The sequence below is a fragment of the Sinohyriopsis cumingii genome, chromosome 16, assembly GCF_028554795.1.
Source record: "Sinohyriopsis cumingii isolate HCF-2022 chromosome 16, ASM2855479v2, whole genome shotgun sequence".
Classification (NCBI taxonomy): Eukaryota; Metazoa; Mollusca; class Bivalvia; order Unionida; family Unionidae; genus Sinohyriopsis; species Sinohyriopsis cumingii.
The window spans coordinates 49,564,105-49,577,973 of NC_142976.1; the positions used below are offsets into that span (position 1 = coordinate 49,564,105).

Below are 13,869 nucleotides of genomic sequence, written 5' to 3' on the forward strand. Positions count from 1 at the left end.
ATAAAGAAGAAAAGCTAAAGTACAGTGATCAGGACAGATTACCTTTAGAAGGTTTAATTACTTTACCAATTGGCGCATAAGTAATGCAATTGACATACCAAAACACTCCAGGGATGGCATACTAAATATTTACTATTATCAGAGTAGTGCGATTTTGATTTATAGATCTCGTCGAGTTGTGTACAACAGAAAATCCGACCGATTAGTTGACCTAAAGTGTCTAATCGTGGTTCGGATTTTATCATGCAGAAAACAAGACGTGATCTATCAATTAAGATCGAATTACTATGATAATGATAGTTTGTGTTATACCTATCAGTTTTCAGATAAAATAATAAAAGTCCCTAAATGTAACTTGAAAAACGAAATTTCTTAAGATTTCACCCTTTTTGACACGATCTTCACCTTAACTCATAGACAATTTTTTTTTTGCAACTCATTTTCAAATGAATATAAGTGAAATAGCTATAACAACACTCATTTATACTTATATAACTGTTAATAAGACGAGTACATCGAAACGTGAGGACTGCAAGCTCATTAAAGTGATCTACAGCTATGGTACAGTCGTCAAATTTTGCATCATGGAAGGTATCACAAGCTGCATGAGTTTGAAAGTGTACATCCGAGACCGATAGCGTTTAAACTGTTTCTGGCCAGCCATTGTTAGAGGCTCCATTATAAATTTGGCACGGGAATGAGAGCATGATTTCGACAATTGTTTAGGATTTAACAGATTGTTGGAACGTGATGATGCTGATGTCTTAGAGAGAATGCTACACAATTCCATTTATATTTTAATTGAGGCTGTGTTATAGTTATTCAGATGCAACCAAGAAATCTTGAGGGGAATGTAGTTTCAGTATTGCTTGAGAGATGAAAATACGGAAATAGAATAAGACAGTCCAATTTTCCTATCTTTGGGATTTGATGGCAAATATTATGGCTCATTCTTGGAAAGAAAATTGACAGGTAAAAAGTGATGCTAAGAATACCATTAGGCTAGACCTACTGATAAAACGGTACTACACAAAACTGAAAGATTTCAACTAAAATATTCTCGAACCTGATACCATGGCAAGAATACGTGTCTCTACAAAACGATCGGCAATGTATGGATGGATGGATGGATGGATGGATGAACAGACGGATAGTGCTTATGAGCACATTTGCACAAATTTGGCTTTACAATGCCGATTAAAATCAACCTCTAAAATTCGAATATAAGTTTGTTTTTGTTTTTTAAATGGAAAACCCCTCCAAATTAGCTTAAATACTCAACTCGTCGAAAGAAAAGATCATGAGAAATGTGTAAAATCTCTTTAAAAGTAACAAAAAGTTAAAAAAAAACGGTTGTAACTCAACCCCCAATAAAACAAGTTCATTATTATTAAGAGCGTAATATATCATTACTGACATAAAACAAAGTTACTCAAGATTTTATATTACAAGTTTTATTTGTATGTACTCATACAGGGTCAATATACAAACCACGCTTCCTTAGTGGATCCGGGAACTATTTCCGCCGTATGTCAGTCACATATCTTTATCGGATTCAAAGCTGATGGAGCAAGAAAAGAAGTTATCATGACTTTCTGCATCCAATAACCAGACGTGCGCATACTTTGATTAATTATCTTATTGACATATTTGTCCTTTCTGTTCTATACTCACCTTGGGTATGTTGACTTGACGTTTGGTTCGGTAAAGAAGGTAACCGGTAATTAATCCAATAAGATAAGGACCCATTCTGCAGTACGGCTTAATATAGACTTTGTCAAAATAATCCACCATAGCTGGGTTTCTGCCATAGAATATATATATATATATATATATATATATATATATATATATATATATATATATATAATAATAATAATAATAATAATAATAATAATAATGAGGACTTTGTATAGCTCCTAATCTTTAAAAAGTCTAGGCGATTTGCAACATTAGACAACACCTATACGATAAAAAACATATAATGACATGATTACAAAAAACAAACACCATGAAATTAAAAAACATTAAAAAAACATGCTGAGAATATTTAAGGTAGGAAACATTTTTAGGTCTTTAAGTTTGTTCTTGCAGTCGAAATAAGTGAGTTTTGAGAGCACTCTTGAATGTGATCACTGTGTCTTTGTGTCTAAGTTCAGTGGGCAATTCATTCCACGTTGCTGGGTCCTGGTATGCAAAAGAACGCTGTCCATATGACTTTGTTTTCATACTTGGAATAATGAGTATACGATTGTCAGAAGTGGAGCGTAAGTATCTTGCTGGTGTCTACACATGGGTAAGGTCTAATAGGTATGTTGGACAAGAGTCCGGGAATGAAACTTAGCACAGAGAACACATTTTGTGTTTGATTTTGGATGGAATGGATAGCCAGTGTAGGGTACAGAGCAGCGGGGAGGTGTGCTCTGATCGTGGTACTCTAAGTATGATCCGAGCAGCTGTGTTTTGAACTTTTTGAAGTTTCCGCAGCAGATATTGAGATGAACCAGACATAATTCAGTTTCAATAGTCCAGTCTTGAAAATACTAATGAACACACAAGTGTTTTAGTGGTATCAACTGAAAGATATTTGCCATTTGATATGATACGTCTCAGCTCAAAATATGCAGCCTTGCATATGTTCATGACATGTTGGTGCAATGTGAGAGTACTGTCCAGAGCAACACCTATGTTACGTACTGATTGTGTGAATTTAACGCTGATGTTGCTGATATTTATTGTTTGAGGTAAATGATGTGAATGAGAAAGTCTTTGTGTTGTGATCAGAATGGCCTCAGTTTTATCATCATTCATCTGCAGTTTGTTACATGTCATCCATGATTTCACATCCTAAATGCACCTCTCTACACCATGGATGCTAGCATCAACTTCAGTTGGGTGATGATCTATGACACTTGAGAGCGACTGAGTGTACAGAATGAAGAGAACAGGTCCAAGAACAGACCCCTGTGGAACACCACAACATAGATCAACTGGCCTGGAGTGTATTCCATTTGCAGATACAATTTGTGTCCTGTTGACCAAGTAGGACTTGAACCACAGTAAGGATGTATCACGAATGCCAAATACATGCTGGAGACGGTGAAGTAATATATCATGGTCTATTGTGTCAAATGCTGCAGACAAATCAAGGAGGGAGAGGATTTAATATTTCCGCTATCGAACACAGAGAGAATGTCATTGACTACTTTTAAAAGCGTAGTTTCATTACTGTGGCAAGGGCGATATGCAGATTGTACATTGCTAAAAAGACTCTTTGAATTTAGTTGCGATACAAGCTGGGATAGAACAACCTTATCTAAGAATTATTTATGAATGGGAGATTAGAAACTGGGCGGTAGTTCTTTAAATCGTTATGGTCTAGTGTTGGTTTCTTCAGCAGAGGCTTTACAATGGCAGTTTTGAAAAATGATGGGGATTCCCCAGATGAGAGAGAGGTATTAATAACATCAGTTAGTGAAGGCAATAATGGATCTGAGCACTCAAGCAGCAGTGATGTTGGAATTAGATCAAGTTGACATGACTTTGGTGCACTCTTCATCAGGATTGTACGTACGAAATCCATAAAGACCGGTTCAAATGCTGCTAATGGTTGCCGCTCAAATTCTGTATCCCAACTGTATGGTGACGACGAGTCAATTGAAATTGTGGTGTCAAGCTTATCTCCAATGGTTTGTACTTTGTTACGGAAGAAATTTGCAAACATGTCCGGAAGGTCGACTGGAGAGAAGATAGTTGGAAGTGTTGTAAATTTGTTCCTTGACATTAGCTTGTTAGTAATCTCGAAGAGCTCTTTGCAGCTGGAACTTTCCATGCTTTTAGTAGTATAGTAGGCTGATTTCGCTGCATGGACTATATTTGTGACATTCTTCTTGGCGGCTTCATAGATTTGCTTATGAATAGTGGGTCTGGTGGAGAGCCAAAGCCTCTCAGCTTTACGGCGGTCTCTTTTAGCAGTGCTAAGCTGGTCTCTAACACTGTTATACCATGGAGAACACCTTTGAATTGATACTCTGCACTTGGTATCTGGTTCATGTTTGTCAAGCAATGAACGCAGGCAGTTATCAGATTGTTCTGCGTTAGGAGGTAAGCAAGTTGTTAGGTTAGCAAGGATGTCGTGCATTAGTTTGGTTCTATTTATCATACGGAGATTTTTCTTAGTAGCAGATAAAGATTAGGGACTGATACGTCAAGATGGCATATAATGCAGCGGTGATCTGATGCAAGGTCATAGGATACCGGGGAGGATCGTATAATGTTATCATCAGGTCTATGAAGAATCCAGTCTAACATGTGACCATGTTTATGGGTGGGTCGGTTAACTGATTGTTTGAGGTTGAAAACATTAATGAAATCTATGAGTTTTGATGTATTTGGGTTTCCGGGATAGTCAAAGTGAAAGTTGAAATCTCCAAGAATAATCAGGTTGCCGCCTATCGAATTTATATAGTCCAGGAGATTCGGAAACTGCTCCAAAAATAAAGAGTCAGCCAGCTTGTTTTTCTACTAGGAGGAGGGAGGTATAGGCAGAAAAAATGCACTGACCTTTGCTCCAGTGTGAGTGTGGTTTGGACTAGTTCAAACGATGTGTGGTCGAAATTGAATGTTGTTGTGTGGTTAAGACGTTTTATCATGGAGTTCTTTGTGATGACAGCAATTCCACCTCAGCGAGATTTACGGGGGATCGACTTGTCGGATTAACCAGTGGGTGTTAGATCGATACACTTAGGCTCATCTCCTGATGTTTTTAGCTATGTTTCTGTCAGGAAAAAGATGTCAATATTCTGGTCGTTGATAAAATTAACTATTTATGTGCGCTTTTCCAGTGGTCCTACTGAATGGGCATTGAATAATGCAATACGCAGAGGTATGTCTTGGATAGCTGACACAAAGGTTGACGAATTAATTGGGATTTGAATTAGGTTATCTAAAGTAACAGTCGAACTTTTTTTAAATTGTTGAGCCGACATAAGGGAGATAACTGGAATTCTTCCTGTTCTAGGCCGGCTAGCTTTGAAACAACGTTTCTTTTTCCGCTTCTGTTTACATTTAGGTAATGATGAATGTAGTCCGAATTCGTTTAGTCTAGAGCACAATGTAGTGTAGAGAGCCAAGGAGTGATCATTTAAAGCAATTAATGAGTGTCCATCGTAGTATAAACGGGTTGACTGGCGAGTATCACGTGATGGCGGTTTGTTTAAAAACAGTGGAGCAAGACACCTGAGAAAGAATCTAATTTTTCTCAATTCCAAAACGAGAAGATGAAGAAACACATACGAATTTAACAGGCAATACATAATGAACACAATAACGTAGATGAAAACAGGCAACAAGCACAACTATCGTGAAAACGGCACTAAAAAAGCGGAACAGCTGCTTCAAGTCGGTTAAACGATAGCGACCATCTTGTTCTTCAATATATATTAATAGTCAGTTTTGTGAATATTGTACAGTTAGACACTGTGAGGAGAGTCTGTAGCTCAATATTTAAACGAAAATAAACATATTATTATTATAATTATTATTATTATTATTATTATTAACCTCTCCCATTCAATCTCGGTAGAGATCTTGTCACACGATTAAATGGATAGACTTCATAATCATGGATGGAGGGACTATCTGACTGATTTGATATAATTGTGAAAGTAAACAATAACAGCAAGAATAACCGTAAATACAAAAACATATTTGACTTGAACAAAATCGTAAGTAGGCAAATTTCGCATTGTTTATCTCGGTAATTTTTCATTCGGTCTCGGTAATTTACAATTCGGTCTCGGTAATTTATCATTCTGTTTTTCGCAGGAATTTCATAACGCTCAAAGACCATACACTGAATTTACTTACTTTATCTATGATATGACTTTATGACTTTTATCTGCCTTTCAAAAACCTAAATTATGGATATAATCAATACATCAGTTTGCAAAGATTTCATTCTGTTGAAGAGGAATTCCTGTGCATTTAATATTAACTTTTTTGTATGTAGGTAATATTTTCTATATATGAATATTGTATTTTGAAATACTTAAGTATACATCCTGTTCAAGGTGCATTTCGACTGTATTTACTTTGCAATGTTTCATGTAGTGCACCAAAATTTATTAATAAACCTATATGCTCTGTTTTTATACCACCACCATCTAAAAATGACTAATTTACTTACATTGTATACAACCCCCATCTAAGAATGACTAAGTTACTTTGATAGTATATAACCACCATCTAATAATGACTAAGTTACTTTGATTGTATACAACCCCCATTGAAAGTGACTAAGTTACTTTGATTGTATACAACCCCCATTGAAAGTGACTAAGTTACTTTGATAGTATATAACCACCATTGAAAGTGACTAAGTTACTTTGATAGTATACAACCCCCATTGAAAGTGACTAAGTTACTTTGATTGTATAAAACCCCCATTGAAAGTGACTAAGTTACTTTGATAGTATACAACCCCCATTGAAAGTGACTAAGTTACTTTGATTGTATACAACCCCCATTGAAAGTGACTAAGTTACTTTGATTGTATACAACCCCCATCTAAGAGTGACTAAGTTACTTTGATAGTATAAAAACCCCATCCAAGAACGACTAATTTACTTTGGTTGTATACAACCAGGGCATAAGAATGACTTATTTACTATGATTTCAAGTTTGTCTGGCCTAATGCCAATACAGGCGATTTTATGATATTATTTTAAAACAGCAGATTGCGTGTTTGAACCGTGGCCTAGGCATAGCAAAGACTTATACAAAACTGGTACTATCAGTTATCTAGCTTTGCGCTCAGGATTAGGAGGTCAGTGTTAAGACTGGTCGTTATGGTGTAAGGATAATGTGACTCGGTGGGGCATGATGCTATATGTGGTCGTTATGGTGTAAGGATAATGTGACTCGGTGGGACATGATGCTATATGTGGTCGTTATGGTTTAAGGATAATGTGACTCGGTGGGACACGATGCTATATGTGGTCGTTATGGTGTAAGGATAATGTGACTCGGTGGGACATGATGTTATATGTGGTCGTTATGGTGTAAGGATAATGTGACTCGGTGGGACATAATGCTATATGTCTACTCCGTGATGCCCCAGACATCACTACAAACTGCCACACTGTAGATTTTGTAGCGATTTGAGATAAAAATGTTAAAGCAACGTTAAAAATCCAAATCACACACACAACCTACACTGTTTTAAAATCACACATTTGAGCAATATATGTGGCTCTATGCTTCGCTCGATGATTATAATGCACCAGGTAAAACATTGGTTACATCAATCTTACCCGCTAATATCAGGGTAAGTGGCGCTGTAATGTTTCTGACCAGCAAGTACACCAGGTACTACTGTCGTGACGATCAGAAATATCAGGGACATAATCCCACCGAATACAGGCGACCTGAAACAATCAATCAATCAATATATATATATATATATATATATATATATATATATATATATATATATATATATATATATATATATATATATATATAATCGAGAGACCTAACGTCTTATTTAAAATTATACAATTATAATTTGAGTTTTATGTAATAATATACAAATTTGCAAAGTTATGTAATAGATAATAATGCAACAAAATAATGTCTCACATTCTCACAGTCGCCTTAAACCTGACATCAATAAGCAATCACGAGCAATCAACATTCTTCACGAAACCACCAACACACATTACGAGACAATCCATATAGATCAGGAAATGATCAATGTACATCTCGAGACCATCCCTGGGCGCAATTTGCATGATCGTTTTGTTCAAGTTCTTCGTTTGTCACGGTAATGTCGGATTATCGCCATAATATAATTTAAGATTAATACGGTAATATCATTTTATTGAACGTTATCTTGTCCAAGATCAAAGTATGCGATGCTTGGTTTGGTTTTGTAGTATTTAGAGCCATTTTCAGCACTTGCATTATGGTGCAACTCCATATCAATTGCAAGGTAACAGCGCAATGCCATACACCGAGAAAAGCACTAACGCAGAGTTGAGATGTGAGTGATCTATAAAGGCAAGGACCTGCAATAAAATAATGGAACTTCTCTTCGATTTGAGCCAAAATATATATAAACAGCACCCATCGTCTTGCCTGCACACACGAGATCATATTCCATCATGACCAAGCACACATCACCAACAAATGATGCAACTTAATCGGTTTTATATGCACTCGTGTGTAGCAGACACACTCGCATGCCAACCTAGTAATTAATGCTCATTTATCTAGACAGTCAATCCGGAATCCTATGAAAGAAATCAAGGTATGTAGGATTAATTATAGAGAATTATAAATATACACGAAACAGAACGGAAAATGTTATCACTGGATTCTGGAGAAGAATGATTGATAATAGTAGGCAAACATTCGCTAACCTGTATGATAGTATTATTTGCATTAAATATTAATTATGCCTACTATATTTTGTTGATGTGTGCTTTGTCGTGATGGAATATGGGCTCGTGTGTGCAGGCAAGGTGATTGGTGCCAATTACCTGGGTTATAATCTATTAACCTACTATTATCAAACATTCTTTGTTTTTGAGAATACAGGGATAGTACTTTCCGTTCTGTTTGATATGTATGTATAGAGAGAGAAATTATTTGCAGAAAGAGGTAGACAATAAATTCAAATAAGACTAGAAATAAAAATAGAATAAAGAAAGAAAGAAAGAAAAAAGAAAGAAAGTTTCACGTACATAAAGAATGGTATCAGTATCAGAGGACTTAGGATATAGAACTGCATGTCATTTGCAAGGTACCATGTCCATCCCATACACTGCAAAAGAAAAAAATGCATGTCATTTGCATGGCATTACCTCCATTACAAACACCGAGAAAAGATCCCATAAAGATTATATGCATTTCATTTTATACATATCAAATCCATCCCATACACTGCAAAAGAAAAAAAAAATGCATGTCATTTGCATGGTATTATCTCCATTACAAACACCGAGAAAAGATCACATGCATTTCATTTTCTACATATCAAATCCGTCCTATACACTGAAGAAAAAAAACATCAACTGCATGTCAGCTGCAAGGTATCACCTTCATCCCATACACACAGAAAAGAACGATTACTGGAAAATGAAACAAAAGTTGCATATCGTTTGCAAGTTTAACAACTCGATCCCGTGTGTGTGTGTGTGTGTGTGTGTGTGTGTGTGCCTGACTTCCAGCTATTTTAAAGTATTTTACTTTTGCTTTAGATATATATTACTTATAAATTCTTCCTCTGAGATGAAGAGTCTCTCCTTTGATAAAATGAATGAGAAACAAAGATTATGGCAGGCCTTTATACTGTTCCATCTTTCTTTATATGCTTAAATATGAACTCCACTAATGCCACAACCACTACCATTATCAGAACGTCTCAAAGAAGACATTGCCAAATAGAGTGATACCGATGTTTGCAGTGGCAATGGAAAAAAATACATTAGCTCAACATTTACGTTTTTGTACAAACTTAACACTCCACAAGTACTTCTATAAATTTAATGAAACTAATCTAAAGTGAAATTCCCCCGATGAGGTCAAATTTCATTATCTAATCTCTTCAGAATGCCATGCACCTTTGCTATAAATTATGTTGAGATCTTACAATTATTGCATAAGAAGACAAATAAATCTGTTCTAAAACTAGCATTGCTCCCATTCATGTATGTGTGTCTGTCCTTACCCTCGGTAATAATCTCGCAACGTTGCAGATCTCTCCCTTGTATAAACAATGTACATTCTCCCCATGAAAAGTCAAAGTCATACATTAAAACAACACTGACAACATGGTTTTATCTCTGTCCCTAGGGCATTTTCCCTGGGGCAAAATGTACAAACGTTTTCTAGCCCTCCACGTACTGTTACTAAGAGATAGGCCTCTGGGTCTTAACTCAGAAACAGTTTTTACCACAACCCTAACTTTAGACATGCACTTAGTTGATATGACCCCATAGGAAAGTTAACTTATTCAATTAGCATTACTTTCTGAACTTGACCTTACTTATCTTGGCCCCGTTTTGGGTCTCAACCTCATTTTCAAGCATGAAAAATCATTATGGACCCGTTACATAGAGTAAAAGTTAAAATTGTTTATTTTTAATGAATGTATTAAACTTCGTCTTTCAAAGTTTTCCCCGCTATTGATGGAAGGGGGTAACACGCTAGGGTACGTACGTGGCGAGGAATTTACAGAATTATACGCTGTGCAATTTGAGGGGGAGTGGGTAAAAACTGGTCAATCTATTGCGTACTTTACTTTATTGACGTCCCCAACGATATCAAGCCATGCACATGCTGACACTCGAAGATAGCCACTGTGTTTTAGCACAGAAACAGATTATAAACAAACCCTAATGGAAAACGTAGAATTACTTGACATGACCTTGGGTAGTTTAGCTTATGCAATCAGCATCATTGCATGAACGTGATTTTACTTATTTGGGACCCGCTTTGGATTTTAACGTGGATAACATATATTCCAGTACTTAAATTCTAAATGCACTTTTACTGCATGCAAATATCAAGTCACTTTAGTAGCTAGTATTTACCCTTGGGTCTCTTCCTACTCCCCGGAGGCTTGCTAACCTAAAATTATTCAGACACAAACTTATATAGGTGTAAGTATATATACACTAACTGGGCATGATGAAAAAAAAAAAAAAAACAACGGTGTTTGAGCCCGAAATTGCATGAGATGTTTAAGGGAACCCTTGTGTTATTTCCATCCTGCTTAGTTTGACTACACAAAACCAGACCTGTAATGACGGCGATCAGTATAAACGAAACAACAAGCAGCAACATCAGCTGATATACTACTACTACTACTACTACTACTACAAGTGCTGCTGCTACAACAATATAAAGCAACTACTACTACTACTACTACTAATAATGCTACTACAATATAAAGAAACAACTGCAGCTCCACTATTTATACTACCACTATAACTACCACTACTACAATATAAAGCAACAAGGGCAGCTGCACTATTTCTACTACTACTACTACTACAATAACATAAAGCAACAACTGCAGCTGTATTTTCTCTACTACTACTACTACTACTACTACTACTAGTACTGATACTACAATATAAAGCAAAAACAAGAGCTGCACTAGTTCTACTACTACTATAATTTCTTCTACTACCATATAAGCAAAAACGGCAGCTGCATTATTACTACTACTACTGCTACTACAATATAAATCAACAACTGCAGCTGCACTATTTCAACTACTACCACCACTACTACTACTGCTAGTACAATATAAAGCAACAACTGCAGCTGCACTATTTCTACTACTACTACAACCGCTACTATTACTGCTACTACTACTGCTACTACAATGTAAAGCAGCAACTGCAACTGCTCTATTTCTAATATTACTACTACTACTATTACTACTACTACAATATAAAGTAACAACTGCAGCTGCACTATTTTTACTAATATTACCACTACTACTACACTATAAAAAAACAGCTGGAGCTGCACTATTTCTACTACTACTACCACTATTACTAGACTATAAAGCAACAATTGCAGCTGCACTATTTCTACTACTACTACTACTACTACTGCTACTAGTTCTGGGCTGCTGAGTGTTGTAAGGTGCTTTGTTTATAGATCACTCAAATGTGTCACTTTGTTCAGGTGGATGCTTTGTATGGCCTGTTAACAATGACGTCAAACTAATAAAAACAACAACTACTACTAATACTAAAAACAAATAGCAACGACAAACACTGTTACTTCCACAACAGGCAACAAATAGTTCGGCTATACTACTACTAATGCTACTACTACTACTACTACTACCACTACTACTACTACTGCGGTTGCTAATACTGGGGTGGCCAAGTGGTCTTAAACGCCTTTAATGTTCACTGCCATCTCAACTTTGTCCTCGTTGGTTTGTGTCTCATGCTCGGTCTATGTGGATTTTGAAAGCTTGTCGGTTGCTTCCCGTAGGTGGGTGCTTCTTCCCGGGTTTTTCCAGGTTCTTTATTCACCATTTATATTGGCCGCCATGCATAGCCTATCAAATGCTACAAAACTGCATACGACTCACAGCAACAACACCTATTATCACCGCAATCATCATCAAATGTAATAAAAACCATTAACAACACTATTAATATCTAATAATGCTGCTTCTACAACTACAACAACACATAAACAACAACAACTACTATTACTAGTCTATGTATATTTTATTTATATTGTGTATGTTGCCGCCATATTAATGTTTAACATTTCCCTCCAATTTATTGTATAAATATTGATTATCATTAAAACAAGAGACAGTGGTGTACATGATAGTTTTAGTTTAATGGATTTTAAGCGGTCAGATATGGTAATGTAAGAAACAAATTCTACCTAGTTCACATCTGATACTGATAAAGATTCTGACCCATTGGAGTTGGAGTCTGCAGTTGTCATCACTGTTGTTTTGATAAACTATTGCCCTGGTGTAAAACTAAAGAATTGTCCTCTGTAAAGAGCAGTCGTCTTACGCCCTAGCTTGGGTGAACATTAAAAAGTTGGCTGGGAATATACTTTGTGTTGGATGTTATTGTTTGCAACTTTTGTACCCCGTAACAGTGTAATTGACCTTTGTCCATACATGAAGGTTGGAGTTTGAGCCTACATGCTTGATGTCATGTAGTAGGATAAGCATGTTTATTAGGTCTGCGTACTAGACACAGACTTGATTCTGACATACGTATTTCCTTGAAAGGCATTTTGTTTGTAATTTGCTGTAAATTGTAATTAAGATGACCCTCATCCTGACCCTCACGTTGTGTCTTAGGTTTTACATTAGGGTGAAGCAAACAGAAATTCTTTACTCCTGTCTTAAAAGCAGTCTTTAGAGGAGTAAGTTTTAATTATGTTTCATATAATATTTGAGATTATTTATATATTTAATTAGAATTACAAAGTAATTTTGATTTTAGGTCAAAATTAACACTGTGAATTCAAGTATTGCATTAACACTATTCCAGGCTATTGGTACATAAACATTATTCAAAGTTGGAATGTATTCGGAACACCAATCGGAATACTATTTACTTTTGTACCTTTACTGCGATTTGGAATTTAATTCACAATACTGTAAATTCTTTTTTTTTAAATACTTTGGATTCTAGTTTAAAATATTGTTGAAGTTTACAAAACGTGTTGGCTTTTTCTCGTTTCTACTACTTACTTAAGATCATATAGTCCTACTATTACAACTATCACCTATAATTCTTACCATTTTATCTGTTTTGACCAGGTTGTTAACATAGAGTAAGTTGGTCCACCAGGACTCCTTACACATCTCCCAGTCCCTATAGCTTGAAGAAAACCAGAAGGGTCCGTTGCCAAAGTACGGATAGAGAATTGAATAGAAAAAGAGGAATAACATGTAGGGCGGTGTCAGTCTGAAACGAAACAGATGGGAACAGGACTTATTTTACAGCCAATGAGGTCCGTTCTCGATTGTTAATAAGTCATGGATTCTGTTTTCTAAGAAATGACTGGCTGCAAGTTCGTTCAACATCAATACAGGGCATGTAATTTTCGTATTAACATAAAACACTGACAGCAAATATACCTAAGAAAACACTACTGCAACTAATACTAATCATTTCTATAATAATAATAATAATAATAATAATAATAATAATAATATCATGCTGCTGCTGAAGTAGATGATGATGATGAATGATGCTGCTGCTGATGATGAAGTAGATGATGATGGCAATGATGATGACGACGACGATGATGATGATGATGATGACAATGATGATGAATTTACAAAATTCAACAGGG

The 13,869-nt window shown here is 35.9% G+C and overlaps 1 protein-coding gene across 1 annotated transcript in view; it reads right to left on the reverse strand.

Annotated features, from left to right (window-relative positions):
- Window positions 1–13,869, reverse strand: part of LOC149780385 (nose resistant to fluoxetine protein 6-like) — a 41,461-nt gene that overhangs the window by 4,972 nt on the left and 22,620 nt on the right. The window contains exons 8-11 of the mRNA XM_089937290.1: window positions 13,310–13,478; window positions 8,748–8,827; window positions 7,314–7,427; window positions 1,675–1,804 (exon numbers count right to left, since the gene is read on the reverse strand). Of these exons, the coding sequence (XP_089793416.1) occupies window positions 1,675–1,804; window positions 7,314–7,427; window positions 8,748–8,827; window positions 13,310–13,478 (493 nt within the window). The remainder of the gene's footprint in view (window positions 1–1,674; window positions 1,805–7,313; window positions 7,428–8,747; window positions 8,828–13,309; window positions 13,479–13,869) is intronic.